The sequence below is a fragment of the Chlorocebus sabaeus genome, chromosome 9 (genome assembly GCF_047675955.1).
Source record: "Chlorocebus sabaeus isolate Y175 chromosome 9, mChlSab1.0.hap1, whole genome shotgun sequence".
NCBI lineage: Eukaryota > Metazoa > Chordata > Mammalia > Primates > Cercopithecidae > Chlorocebus > Chlorocebus sabaeus.
The window spans coordinates 18,101,519-18,116,899 of NC_132912.1; the positions used below are offsets into that span (position 1 = coordinate 18,101,519).

The 15,381-nt window shown below is 38.1% G+C and overlaps 1 protein-coding gene and 1 long non-coding RNA gene across 5 annotated transcripts in view; one reads left to right on the top strand and one right to left on the bottom strand.

Annotated features, from left to right (window-relative positions):
* SLC39A12 (solute carrier family 39 member 12) overlaps nucleotides 1–15,381 on the top strand; it is an 82,173-nt gene that overhangs the window by 39,401 nt on the left and 27,391 nt on the right. Inside the window, exons 9-12 of one of the 4 annotated variants that reach the window (XM_073018768.1) lie at nucleotides 260–370; nucleotides 2,707–2,773; nucleotides 7,306–7,464; nucleotides 8,032–8,165. In XM_073018768.1, the coding sequence (XP_072874869.1) occupies nucleotides 260–370; nucleotides 2,707–2,773; nucleotides 7,306–7,464; nucleotides 8,032–8,150 (456 nt within the window). In that variant the 3' untranslated portion in view covers nucleotides 8,151–8,165. Of the gene's footprint in view, nucleotides 1–259; nucleotides 371–2,706; nucleotides 2,774–7,305; nucleotides 7,465–8,031; nucleotides 8,166–9,941; nucleotides 10,130–15,381 lie in introns of those variants that run through there. The other 3 variants (XM_008002414.3, XM_008002412.3, XM_008002415.3) reach the window with 3 other exon arrangements.
* Nucleotides 10,070–15,381, bottom strand: part of LOC119618805 (uncharacterized) — a 49,933-nt gene continuing 44,621 nt past the window's right edge. The window contains exons 3-5 of the long non-coding RNA XR_012093893.1: nucleotides 14,795–14,917; nucleotides 11,086–11,184; nucleotides 10,070–10,167 (exon numbers count right to left, since the gene is read on the bottom strand). This is a non-coding gene — a long non-coding RNA (uncharacterized lncRNA). The remainder of the gene's footprint in view (nucleotides 10,168–11,085; nucleotides 11,185–14,794; nucleotides 14,918–15,381) is intronic.

A 15,381-nucleotide genomic window follows, 5' to 3' on the forward strand; every position in this document is an offset into this window, starting at 1 on the left:
AAGAATTCAAAATTTAATTTTGTGTAAATATAACTTTTTTAGTAAATAAAAAGACAGTATAAAAACTACCACTATTCAAGACTCCTTCAATCATCACTAGACATTTTTGAAGTTGCATTCCATTCTTAAAGCATCCCAGTTCTCTTTTGTGGCAACTACCATTTTGGCCAATAGGCAATGGAATGGAACCATGACATTGACAAAGACTACACCTGTGTTCTTCTGGCTTCAACACTAATTTTAAATCATCCTCATCCAGCAGGGCCTGTCATTGGTTAATGGGCACGTGGGACATTCCCACCATCTTGCACTCAACTCTGAATTAAGTGACCAGGCAGGCAGAGGCAAATCTGCTTCAACTATCCAGTTGGTAGGTTGTTGATCTGAAGCATTCTACTCATCTGATTATCTTCTCTCCTTTATTCCTCAATGAACAAATGAAAATCAGTAGGGTAGATAAACAGATTCCATACTCCTGCTTTACCTATTCTTAACTATGATAAATACTGTTTAGAAAACTCGGCCAAGCACCTGAAAGCTGTTTTAAAGAGCAACAAGCACCCTCCACAGATTCAAATCATTGCTCTCTGCATCACTTTCAAACATGTATGGATCAGACTGACATCGTAGACACGTCCTTAATCCTTGTGTTTACAAGTTTTCATAAACCAGTTGACCTTTGGGTTTTGCATTCTGAGTAATCCTTAGCCATGACTAGGTGGATGCAAACAGATGTTGAGCAAGGGATTACTTAGTGCACCTAGGACTGGGATGTTCATTTCATAACGCAGGAGAACACTGATTCTGCCTTATGAGATGTTTCATAGTTAAGTGCCTTCATTCTACTAACTTTTCCACAATAAAATATTCTACATTAATTCTCAAAGCACAATGCCCAATCATGTTCAAAACAATATTCCCATTCAAATTCTTAAGTAAGTATAGGAATGGGAAAAATATGAAAGTAATTTTTAATTGTTAAAATCCCTGCCTCCTGGAACCATGGCCTTGGGGTAAAGGGTTTACAGTGTAAGGACAGATTCCTCAGTAGAAATATAGCAAAATAGAAGTCAGGGAGTAGATTTCAGATCTTGTGCTAACTGAGAGATAGGAGCCAGAAATTTCCTTTAAAATAAGATTTTAAGAGCCTTAATTGTATTTATTGCTTAGATATTCTAAATGTGGTTTGAAAGAAGATAACTTCAGGTGGGGTTAGTTTCAAAAATCACTTTAATACTGACCTTATTCCTTCTCTTTGAAGTGTCCAGAGCCCCAAGATGCATATAAGCAAATCTCTGATGTACCTTAGTGATTCTTGAGCTATTTGAACACTCCTCACTAATATATGCATAATTCCTCTTGTTATTTAAGCTGCAAGTTTGACCTAAAGCATAATAGATATTGTACAAACTTTTAGGAGTGTTTGATGAGTTTAATTTCTTGATTTTTCAAGAAACTCAAGGATAAAGAAGAACGTACACTTTTTTCCCAATCAATAAGAAGTCCTGAATGTTTGGCTCTAAATTACTTTACATAATGTGACAATAAATAGCTTTTGTTGAAAAACAAGACAAAACATTCTAGAATAAATATCTGAATTCTGGTATTTTAACAGAACTATAAAGCATTGTGATTATAATTAGGTTTTTGGTGTAACATAAAGGGGTCACATTGTTTTTTGTTTCTGTATACACCCAACTTCAAGTAAGAGATCTGCCTCCTGCTCTCTGTATCCTACAGGCTCTGCCTTACTTCTCAGCCATCCTTCTCCAAAAACAGCCTATTATTATCTTTTGAATAGCTGCTATTATTCTAATATGTGAATGTTACTAATATGTAAAATTTACTTTCACTTTTACACACACACAAAATGCATTTATCTCATTACGTTTGTGTCAAAATTTGTACAATTTTGGGTGATAGAAATCTATGAATATGCTTTTAAGAGGACATATTTAATATGCAGATAAAAAGTTTTTTATAGAATTGAAATCAGAGGCGCAAAGAGGGAAAATATCTTTTCAGAAATTGGACTATGAGTCAGTCTCTGAAATAAAATGTAATCTTTATACTCATAAAGTCAATTTCAAAATCGCACTTCTCTGTCATATAAAAGGGTTTTAAAAACCTTTGAATCTATTATTGTTGTCTTTTATAAATTGGTGGGTCTACTTTCTTAATGGGCAAGATTCTTTTACTGACTGACAAAGCAGTTAACACAGAATATTATGCTGCCGTGAATGAAAGAGGTGTTGAGTTTGCATGGGTTTCTTTTCCATCCAGTGGATTCCATACATCCACTGCTCACAGATTACAGGATGAATCCTAAATCCACAATCCACCTTACAGGAGAAGTGCCGAGTTAGGCCAAGAATAATTTTTTTAATAGCTTTTGAATTTCATAAAGGTTTACATAATTTATGAGTCTGAATTACAGACTGTCTCAGTAGCCTTCAGCTCTCTATGGAAGATTCTGGTCTACCTGAGAGTGCTATTTTCATCTAAATATGAAGAGTGCAAAAGACTTGCTTTGCCCACAGACTTTCAGTTCTACATCGTGTGTGTCTATAAAACCTAGAGGTTCTAATACACATCTAGAGTGCTAAAATGTCTTTTAAAACTAACATAACTCTCCAGATGTTTCATTTTCCAACAAAATCGTGGCTATTACTTATGTTTCATCAGTTATTTTTTAATTTAAAATAGAAAAGCCCAGAAGATTCACAGGCAGCTGAAATGCCTATAGGCAGTGTGACAGCCACCAACCGAAAATGTGAGTACCAAGCTAACCATACATGTAGAAAGTGCCATAGAAAACAGTTATGTCTGTTTGAAAATAAAATGTCAAAACCATATAGATGTCATATTTGGTATGTAGTTTATTATGAAAACCTTTGCAATAGGATTTGTAATAAAAACTAATTCCTATCCAGCTCTCAAATTTACTACATATTCATATCAATTTTACTCTTTCCTTTAAAAATGAAGTTTTTCTTAGTTGATTTAAACTAATTCCATTCAGGGGAAACTTCAATTAATGTAAACATTTGTGTGTTTATCATAGCTCATTTCTAAATATATTTGTGTGAAGATTGACGCTTTTATTTCACTGTGAAGTGTGGATATATCATTGTTTTCTCATCTTCTATCACAGTCTACTGAAAATTCATCACAAATACGTCTTATTTATCACACTGTCATTGAGATGGTAGAGTTCAAATCAATGATCTCATTTATTCACATCTTATTCTATAACTCATTTGTTCATTTAATTTTTAATTAACAAAGGTTGATGTTTGTTTCTATGATTTTTTCTTCTTCTGCATTTAATTGACCAATTTTGGATAGGATTTTATTAACCTGTGCTTATGTTTCTGAGTAATTCTTGCAAGTTTTTTGTTTGTTTGTTTTTTCTTTTTTGTCTGTTTTGGTTTTCATCTGTTACTCTTGAAGTTTTGCCCTATTTTTTCTCATCTATTTTACCCTTTTGTGACACAAACTTCTTAAGGTTTTAATGTTATGCATCATGATTAGTTATTCCCATTTTACCATAATAACTTAGCAAAGAATAAAAATAGCTAACATGTATTGAACACTTCTTATATGCTAGGCACAGGGCTGCACAGTTGATGTGATCTCATTCAATTCTCCTACAACTTAAGTAAGAATAAATATTATCTGAACTATACAGATGAAGAAACTAGTTGTTAGAAAGGTTAAATCACTGCTCAAGATTATATAGCTAGTCAACCCTAGCACTGGGGAACTAAAGAAATGCTAATGTATCAACAATTGTTTTGTGCTCATTCATTCATGCATGCATCAATGCATCCTTTCACATTGTTTTATTCATTGAAGAAATGTTTGAAGATATTCCCTGTTTCAGGCGTGTTTTATGCAATGCAGAATAAAATAAGCATGGTCTTGATCAGTGCAGAATAAAATAAGCATAGTCTTTATCCTTAGCTTGGGATGTAGTCAGGGATAGAAATACTACTAAGAACAAACACCATTATAACAACTACTGTTCTAAATGTTTTAGATACATTAACTCATGTAATTTATTTATTTGATTCAAAATTTGTCCATTTCTGCTTTTAGAACATTGCAAGTAATATTTTTTCTTCTAAACTTTTAGTTTCAAGAGTAATTTTAGAATGCTGGGCACATAGTAGATCTGCAAGACGTTTTTTTCTCTTTGGTTGTAGTCTTGAAAGAAGGATATGCCCAGTCAAACCAGGAGCTGAAAGAGGATGCTAGATTAGGGAGTAACGATGGTCTTCTTCAGACATTTTGTAGGCCTCCTATTTACCTGCTTACTTCCTGTCGAGCCTGGCATACAGAATGAATAGTAAACACATCCATATTACATTACTCAACTGCCCCTTTGCCAGGACATATTGAATTAAGCTTCAAATATTTGATGACTTGTTTTATATTACCTCATCCATGGAACTCAACTTGTGTTTCAAAAGACAAGATGCAAAAATTCAATCCACAGTCTGATTTAAATTTTACAAAAGCACAGTGATAGCACTTCCAGCCCCCATGTTTTACCACAGAAAACCTCTGATGGCTCAGAAACATGGAACTCAATATGACTGCCAAGTACATGAATAAAGGTAAAATATTATAGGTAATTCTGTAATGAGTACATTAAATTACCAGTGAATACTTGTCTTCCACTAATTTTTTTTTTTCCCCACATGAAAACTCTCTCTGTCACCCAAGCTGGAGTGTAGCAGCACAATCTTGGTTCACTGCAACCTCCGCCTCCTGGGTTCAAGCGATTCTCCTGCCTCCCGCTAAATAATGTTTAAATTATTTTAAGAAATAGACATAGCGTGTTCTTTATGGCTTACATGCAAATGTTTATATTTGCCTGTGGCTTGTTACCTATCCATGATCTGACATTTAGAAACCCATGATCAGAGATAATAAAACAACAGCAAAAATAGGCCACACTGGTTTCTAGCAGGGTATAATATTGGCTAAAAATCCTCATTTGGAATATATGCTATTAATACCAGGACTACATGTAGGCATGTGGAAATTACAAGTTTATTTGCATGTTGCAGTGTTGTCACATGTATCACTTCAAGTTTTTTTAAAATTTCCTTTCACAAAGAAAAGCTTTATCTCTGAAAATTGGCAGGAGCAGTTAAATGATCTGGTATTATTATTGGACTCTGAGCGTTTCCAGGCAATGTCAATAAGAACTCCCTGAATTCAATAATTCAGTATTTATTCTTTGCTCTTATGGCTGTTGCCTGAAATTTTCCCCTTTTTAGCAAAAACTAAAATAAGTTAGTGAACCACAAGAAGGATGTAAGTTAGTCTTACAGTGATATTTCTAAATATCCATGATTTTTAGAAGTAAAATGCACAGGCCATCTTTGAAACACAGTAAATGGAGCTATCTTCTAGATGTTAATTTGGGCTCTATCTGCAATTTACTGAAGTTATTTATATCACAGTGTGGGATATGATATGAATCAATTCATACTCCCCAAATAAGATGGCAAACCACATCATAACGCAATCTCCCTTGTAGTCTTAGGCTGTGTAACAGTTAGAAACCAGGAAGCATCCTCTTTCTATTTTTATTAAGCACAATTATTAGAATTATGCATTCAGGCCAGGTGCAGTGGCTCACGCCTGTAATCCCAGTACTTTGGGAGGCTGAGGCGTGTGGATTACCATAGGTCAGGAGTTCGAGACTAGCCTGACGAACATGGTGAAACCCCGTCTCTACTAAAAATACAGCAAAACAAGGCAGGCATGGTGGCATGTGCCTGTAGTCTCAGTCACTTAGGAGGCTGAGACAGGAGAATGGTGTGAACCTGGGAGGCGGAGCTTGCAGTAAGCCGAGATTGCACCACTACACTCCAGCCTGGGTGACAGAGCAGGACTCTGTCAAAAAAAAAAAAAAAAAAAAAAAAAGAAGCATTATGCATTCAGTTCTAACAGTAACAATAACTACTACCTACACCTGTCACACAACATATATGCAACTGAATAATTAATGAAAGTTTAGACTATGACAATTGATTAATGACTATTCTTACCAAATGGTCTACCTAGGCAGATTACTACCAAAATAAGTACTGTGCTTGAAATACTTTTTCTGCTTGTGAGTCATTCAACTCTACAGTTGAGTTATACTAACATGCAATTTAGATTTTTCAGAACAGAAATTCTGTCCATTAAAAAGCTGAACCCAATTATGATCAAAATTATTTCATTGGCTCTCTCCTGACCAGATAATATAGATTATGCAATAGAATTCCATGAAGACGGAAGCTTCTCTTTATCTTGTTCAACATCTAACTGGCCTATGCTGAAAGTTATCTTGCAGGAAGATGAAAACATTGAGTAATTATTGCAAAGCTAATTATGGGGCCAGAAATGTTGGTTGTGATTCTCTTGAAGTCACAATGGGGAGTGAATGGGGTGCTTCAGGGAAGTCATTAGCACTCACCAGAAAGGGAAACAAAACAATCACACAATGACAGAAAGCACACTGCCTTAGATTGACACAGAAAATCTAACTCACATAAACAGCTTTGCGAAATAGACTCCATTTTAATGACATTCCCCTGGGAAGTTTGTCTTGGCCCACTCAGTCTGCTACAACAAACTACCAAAGTAGTTTAGGTAAAGCTACTGGATGGCTTCTAAACAACAAAAGTTTCTTTCTCATGGTCCTGGAGCCTAGAAGTCCAAGATCAAGGTGCAAGACAAGAGCCAACTTTCTGGTTGTAGATGGCACCTTCCTACAGCGGGAAGTGGCAGAAGGGGCAAGGGAACTCCTTGGCATCTCTTTTATAAGGGTATTAAGTCCATTCCAAAGGCCCTACCTCCTAATACCACCACACTAGAGGAGTAAGTTTAAACGTATGAATTTTGGGGAGACACAAACATTTAGTCTATAGCAAGGATCTTAAATTATTTTGAAATGCATTACAAAAGACAGACGGGAAGGTCATCAGTGGTATTTGGGGAGGCTACAACATGGTTTTTACTTTCTTCTTTAGGCATAACTGCATAAGATGTTAAAATAAGGAATGCCAGCATATAAGTTATCTCATTAGACCAGTTAGCAAAACAGTGACCATACATTCAAGTGTGTTGGTTATCACACTTAAATCTCTAGTCCTGACTTGCTGAAACAAAGTGATGGTATTTCATTAGATGGAATATAAGAATGTCAAGGGTAGGGGGGAAAGCTGGTTGGTGTTGAAGGATTTGGTGCAATATGTAATGTTCCGTTAATGCTGCTTCTGTGTTTATTTGGTTCTTTAGGTAAAGTCATTAGCTTGTTAGCAATCATGATTCTGGTTGGAGACAGCCTGCATAATTTTGCAGATGGCCTAGCCATAGGAGCAGCCTTCTCCTCATCATCCGAGTCAGGAGTGACCACCACGATTGCTATCTTGTGTCATGAAATCCCACACGAAATGGGTAAGTTCAGCAATGGAATTACTGTTTCTGGCTTGTTGAGAAAGAAATAACATCTTTCCAGCTATGGTTTACTAGGATTCTTTTTCTCCCCTAGGATTGAAAGATGAGTACTTTCCTTTTATAATTTATTTAAACCATAGGAAGAAGAGGAATAGAAAAATAACTCCTGTACCTTGGAATAAAATCCAGTTAAACTCCTTTATGATATTTCCCAGGGCCAGAAATGACTCTTATTTGGATTCTAGAGAATTCCATATGGGAGAGAGTCATTCAGAGAAATACTTTAAAGAATTTTGACAAGGACTTTAAAATCTACATATTAAATGTGAGAAAAATATTAGGAGGGAAACTTTATCCATCATGTCAGCAAACGGGCCAGTAAGATAAAAATCACATTTAAATTAAAACCGGCCAGGCGTGGTGACTCACACCTGTAATCCCAGCACTTTGGGAGGCCAAGGCAAGTGCATCACCTGAGGACAGGAGTTCGAGACCAGTCTAACCAACAGGGTAAAAGGCATCTTCTGTTAAATGATAATTATATTTTCCTTTCCTCTTAAACTTCAGGAGACTTTGCTGTGCTCTTAAGCTCTGGACTATCTATGAAGACTGCCATCCTGATGAATTTTATAAGTTCCCTAACTGCCTTCATAGGATTATACATTATACTAAAAACAAAAAATTAGCCAGGTGTGGTGGCCCAGGCCTGTAACCCCAGCTACTTGGGAGGCTGAAGTGAGAGAATTGCTTGAACTCAGGAGGTGGAGTTTGCAGTGAGCTGAGATTGTGCCATTGCACTCCAGTCTGGGCAACAGCATGAGACTCCATCTCAGAAACAAAAACAAAAAACCAAACCATGGTTTCATCAACCTGACTTATACAAAATGTTTAAAGCCAAGCCTAGCACTGAATGACAGGCATGTGGTGGCAGATGCTCATAAATCTCTTTTTCTGGATAATCTTTGTTGCCCTGTAACTTTTTTTTTCTTTTAATTTTTGTGGGTCCATAGTGGTTGCATGTATTAATAGAGTACATGAGATGTTTTGATACAGGTAGGTAATGCATAAGAATCATATCATGCAAAATTGGGTATCCACCCCCTCAAGCATTTATCATTTGTGTTACAAACTATCCAGTTATACTCTTTTAGTTATTTTTAAATGTACAAATTAAATGATTATTGACTATAGTCACCCTGTTGTGCTGTCAAATACTAGGTCTTATTCATTCTTTCTAATTTTTTTTGTAGTGATTAACCATCTTTACCTCACCTCCACCTTCCCCTATCACCCCACTACCCTTCCCAGCCTCTGGTAACCTTCTTCTATTCTCTAACTCCATGAATTCAATTGTTTTGACTTGTAGGTCCCACAAATAAGTGAGAACAATATAGCCCTGTTCTTTGCCTCCCAGGACACAAGATGGGTTAGAACAGACATTTCTGAAACAGACCCAGAAATAGTAGAGGCTGGTCTGGCATAGGCTCCCAAGGGAGAGGGCTCTTCACAGTCTCTCTGCTTCCACTTTTGCACCTACATTGTCCCTAGGAAACTCTTGCCCTCTTGTGCTTGGAGTCCATTGCTCAAAGTCCTGACACTGACTCATTATTGACCTATCCTTCTTGGAGCAGTTTATCCAAGGTCCTTCCAGGGCACATTAAAATGCACCTGGTCTGGAAGCCATCCCCTATCTATGGTCCTGAGTTTTGCTACTACAACAGTGATACAGCCCCCAGTCCTCAACCCAAAACCACAGGGCAGTCTGACAGTCTGCAGCAGGCCAGCAGGGATGTTTCAAGCCCTGTTCGTGGGAACAGTTATGCAATGGAACTAGAAAGCTGGGTCCCCAAGCTGTCTCTTTATTGAATTTTAGTCTCAATCCCCCAAACTAAGAAGTAGATGCTCTCAGATTTGCTAACAGATCAATCTTCTCTTGGAGGGAAGGCATGGAGACAATGAGATGATTTTCCTATAATCATTTTCTAAGGGGAAAAATGTGTCTCCTAACCAACTTTTGCAATGCTTTAAAAATCTCATATTAAGTAGTTTTCTCTCCCCACAGCAGTTTCTGCATAAGTAAATAATAAAAGCCCATATAGCATCATGATTTCACCTGGCAAATTTCCAGGCCCAAGGATTTAGAAACCCTGGGACAGCGAGTGACTATTTTGCATTTATCTAAGTTGGAAATGTCACAGGATATCAAGAACTCAAGAATATGTCACAGACCTCTTGTATATACAATCTTTAGGAGCAGCCAAAGGAATAGAACTCTTGAAATGCAACTTCCTGATAGTACGATGAATGGGCTACAAATTCTAGAGAAATATAGAAAAGCATTTTATTTACTGATCACTCAACTCTCCCTATAAAATTGGTTCCAGTGCTGACATTTGAAATAGCTAATAGTGTGTTACTTTAGCAAAGGCATCTTCCGTTAAATGGTAATTATATTTTCCTTTCCTCTTAAACTTCAGGAGACTTTGCTGTGCTCTTAAGCTCCGGACTTTCTATGAAGACTGCCATCCTGATGAATTTTATAAGTTCCCTAACTGCCTTCATAGGATTATACATTGGCCTTTCCGTGTCAGCTGATCCATGCGTTCAAGACTGGATCTTCACAGTCACTGCTGGGATGTTCTTATATTTATCGTTGGTTGAAATGGTAAGCTTGGTGGCTTTTCTATTTGGGTTTTCTAAACACTGAAAATGTAAAACAGAGAAAAAAAAAACCCGGTAAAAATGGAAGGATAAATGAGTAGAAGAGAAGAATTTATAAAACAGTATAAACCATTAAGGAAATATTCTTTGTACTCCCAGAAAGTGCATTCTAGGCAGAAAGAATGTAATTTGAGGTACAGAAAATATTGATATTTTCTGTAGCGTTAAAGTGACAGGTGTGTGATAGCAGTTGCATGTAAAACTTTTTTCTTTTAGTGAATTTAAGTGGAAAGAATGAAATGTTTGTAATCTTCAAAAAGTAATCATCAGCTCATTTGAGTCCAGCTTTGTATCTATATATGATGCCTGTATTTCCAGTTGAAAAATGAAAAGTTCTGTCAATCAGCCAGCTACTTTATTTTTACAATGTGAAAGTTCTGTTAAATAGCCAGTTATTTTATTTACACAATGGAAAATAATTCAACTGAATTTGTCATTGAATTAAATCACTGACTTAATTAACCATATGTAATTTTAAAATAATGATTACATCTTTTAAGTTTTAATTGCCAAAGGGCCATTGCACTGATGAAACGAGAAAGAAAGATTTTTATAGTATTTGGTCTCTAAAATTGCAACATATGTTTCCTTTAGAGGTCCTTGTTGACCCTAATGATAACTCAGTCATTGGTTTTCTTTCTGTATAACCTGGTGAGGGAATTGAACCTGGGAAATTTCACACGGTCTTGCTTCTTAAATCCTGGTCTCCATAAGATAAAAGTCTTTTTGAAGGTCACTCTCTATTGGGCTTGTTTACAACTTTAAAAATATCTTAAGGTAAAATCATATTGATTATCCCCTTCTCATGGGTTGGAATATGGCAAATAAAAATGAAATAAAATAGCCAAAGAAGGATTTAAGGCTGAAATCAAGCTGAATAAAAGTCAGATATGTTATTACCTGTGTCCTGGAGAAGAAAAAGTAAATTAATCTTGAAGGCAATATGTGGAACCGATTCATTGAGATGGACTACTAGTGAAGCAGAATCCAACCATTGTCCTGGAAGTGAAAGAAATGTTTCATAAGGAAAAAAATATAGGAGGCAGAAACTTGTGCTAATACAACCAGAATAGCAGTGCGTTGTTGAAGTAAGTCGTAATAAGGGGATTCTCAAAGCAAACCCTGCCATTTTTAAACCCCACTCTAAGGCTTCTGAGTTTCCGGTGGTTTTTCTTAACTCTTATGAGATGCATGCAGATGAGGTAAACACCAAATGTCCTTCCATATTTAGAAATGTTCTTATATATTATTTGTGATGCTCTGAGAACATTCTAATTTTGATAATAAGGTGAAAAGTGGAGCAAATTTTGACCCAGCAATCCCATTACTGGGTATATATCCAAAGGAATATAAATCATTCTATTATAAAGATATATGCAGCACTATATACAATAGCAAAGACATGGAATCAACCCCAATGCCCATCAGTGATGGACTAGATAAAGCAAATGTGATACATATGCACCATGGAATAATATACAGTCATAAGAAGGAATGGGATCATGTCCTTTGCAGGGACATGGATGGAGCTAGCAGCCATTATCCCCAGCAAACTAATGCAGGAAGAGAAAACCAAACACTGCATGTTCTCACTTATAAGTGGGAGCTGAACAATGAGAACATGTGGACACAGGGACGGGAACACCACACACTGGGGCCTGTCGGGGGAGGGTGGGGTGGGGAGAGCATTAGGGTAAAGAGCCAATGCATGCCGGGCTTCATACCTAGGTGATGGGTTGATAGGTGCAGCAAACCACTATGGCACACATTTACCTATGTAACAAACCTACATATGTACCCAGGAACTTAAAAAAATAAAATAAAGCGGAGCAAATTTTACCCCTTTTTCTGAACCTATCTCCCAACCTGAGGTCAGTGTTATGGAATCCTGCGATTCTTTCAACTTGAGAAATCTGTATTTACAGTTTTTTGTGACTTTGAAACCACAGTCACTCACCATTTAATGATGTGAGCTATCCTTTGTTTAAACTAAACACTCTTGAAGGTAACGTGTGGAACACATCAGTCCTCAGATTCGCTCTTGAGCTTCCTAATTTTCAACTTTCGATTTCTAATTTCTCTTTATGACTCAGTTCAGGGCAATTGCTGGATTCTTTTGAAGTTTACTCTGTTTTTCACACAGACTGATTGTCTCTTTGAGTAGATGAATATCAATATCTGTAGTCGATTTGTTTTCTTTGCTTTTGTCTACTCTCCCAGAATTGACCTGGGAAGGTTATCAAGAGCCATTGGTCATGCAGAACCCTAAGCTAAATATGTCATTTTCCTTTCAGTGTTCCTGCTCCTTTTCTTATAAGGGTAAGCAATTGCTTGTAAGAAAGCAATGTGACTGATATCCTGTGAGATTCCAGCTGGCATAAATCTTGACCCTATTGCAAATGACTATTAGCTGAGGAAAAACCAGCATCCTGGCAGAAAGACAGGAAAAAAAAAAAACTTGTGAGTTTCCCGGGGCTACTTCCTATCATCCAGGTCGCTTGCTCTCACGGCCTTCAGAGCAACTTCTAAACAAACGCAGCGCTTTCACACAGCAATAAGTTTAACTGTTACTGTTCTCTGGGGCCATGCCAAAGAAAATAGTCGGTCATTTAAAGGGAAGAAAACAAGGTTGCAAAGACTCTGTGAAACAGCAAATAAAATAAATGCAGCAACAAAAGGGTAAAGCGGAATACTAGATAGAATATACTAGTTAATTGCTAAATCCTGGATATTAACCAGGCACCTTCTGAACAAGGTTAATGTCAAAAGACTAGCTAGATCTTTGTTTGTTTGTTTTAAAGAAATTGGGTGTGTTATTTCAAAGCCCCCAGAGAACAAGAACTAGAGACATAAATGAGGCCATTAGCAATGAGGTCAGCAAAGAAGAAAGTCCTCTCCAGGGAAAAGTGCCAGCCTTAATTCTCCAAAGTAGAATTGGCTTATTCAAGCACACTAACTCCAAATTGCATTGAAGCATGTCTAAAGGAAGTTAAGAATGAATGCCGCTCTGGGTGGCCAGAGGAAATTAATGCTCTGTTACGAAGATCAGTGTCCCAGACTGGGTTTCCTTCAAAGCAGCTGGGAAGACAAAGGACAGAGTGAAAGCAATTCATCTGGGAGGTGATCCCAGGGAGCAGAAGTGAAGGGCCGGCGAACTGAAACAGAGAAGGAAGAAAAGTCAATACCATCTGTGTTTTTTTTAAGTTGACCAGGACTATGGGAACACGATCACACAGGACCTTCTCATGAGGCTCAAGAAATATATCTCAGAATAGTTTACCTGGGAAAGGAAGAGGATTTATGTACAGGCTCTTGTCCCTGTGTTCAACACTGGCCCCACCAGCATTACCTCCCCATCTCCACTTCCAGGTTATATACACTTGAGTACTAAGAGCATTCCCGTAAAGGGGCTCAAGCCATTACATCAAAGAAGCCCAGGGCAGGAGAAAGAGGAATGCAGTGTAGACCAGAAACAAGACTCTGCAAAACCAATCAACACCTCCTTGGATTGGGTCTCTGCAGCAGTGATTGGGGTGAGAGATGGGAATGAGTGCATCTGAAATAGCACACGTGTGATGTCTATCAACGGTTGACCCCTTCCACTCCTCAAATGCCCTCCTTTCCTCTTAACACCCATGTCTCCCCAAGTCCCTTCATGGTGATAGCCAGCCAAAATACCACAAAGACTTAATACAAAATAATAAGTGGGAGAAGCTCTAAACCCTGCTGGCCCTGAGGCCATAGTTGATACTCATCATCTCTGCTCTCCAGCATCCAATCCTGATCCTCCAGAGCTCCAGGCAGCACTTGCTTGGGTTGATCTACATTGTTCTCCTGGGAGGGGCAACTTAGGTCTTCACTGAAGGGTCTGAATGTTCACTGCTTTGTCCTTGTTAGGTTGTGTATCTTCTAGTTGCCTGGTGACCATTGTTACCAGGCATCAAGAAGCACCAAGAGATGCTCCAAGAAATCTGAATTTCTAGCTGTGTTCCTTCTCTTCTCACCACGCAACAGCACCCCTAACACCTCAAGGTAATTGTTATAGGAAAGGGGTCCTAATCCAGACCCCAAGAGAGGGTTCTTGGATCTTGTGCAAGAAAGAATTGAGGGAGAGTCCACAGTGCAAAGAAAAAGCAAGTTTATGAAGAAAGTAAAGGGATAAAAGAATGGCTACTCCATAGAGCAGCCCCAAGGGCTGCTGGTTGCCCATTTTCATGGTTATTTCTTGATGATATGCCAAACTAGGGGTGGATTATTCATGCCTCCCCTTTTTCGACCATCTGGGGCAATGTCCTGATATTGCCATGGCATTTGTAAGCTGTCAAGGCACTGACGGGAGGGTAGAAGTGAGGACGACCAGGAGTTACTCTCATCGCCATCTCGGGTTTGGTGGGATTTTGCTGGCTTCCTTACTGCTACTTGTTTTGTCAGCAAGGTCTTTATGACCTGTATCTTGTGCTGACCTCCTATCTCATCCTGTAATGTAGAATGCCTTAACTGTCTGGGAATGCAGCCCAGCAGGTCTCAGCCTCATTTTACCCAGCTCCTATTCAAGATGGATTGCTCTTGTTCACATGCATCTGACATAATCACTAACAATTGCTCTTACCATTAGAGTAACTTTCTTCACTGTTGGTTGATCCATTAATATAGGGAGCCGCAAATGAGCAGGTGGTAGTGATAGTTTCAAGCTCACTGGAAACTTGATTGCTGGAGTTCTCAACCCCTGGTCCTGTTAGGAACCAGGCCACACAGTAGGAGGTGAGCAGCAGGTGAGCAAACAAACCTTCATCCCTACTTACAGCCGCTCTGCATTACTCACCTGAGCTCTGCCTCCTGTCAGATCAGCAGGGGCATTAGGTTCTCACAGGAGCATGAACCTTGTAAACTGTGCATGTGACAGATCCAGGTTGCACACTACTTATGAGAATCTAATGCCTGATGATTGGTCACTGTCTCCCATCAACCCCAGATAGGGCCGACTAGTTGCAGGAAAACAAGCTCAGGGCCCCCATTGATTCTATATTATGGTGAGTTGCATAATTATTTCACTATATATTACAATGTAATAATAATATAAATAAAGTACACAACCAATGTCATGTGCTTGAATCATCCTGAAACCATCCCCCTCACTTCCGACCCTCGGTCCATGGAAAAATTGTCTTCCTTGAAACCGGTCCCTGGTGCCAAAAA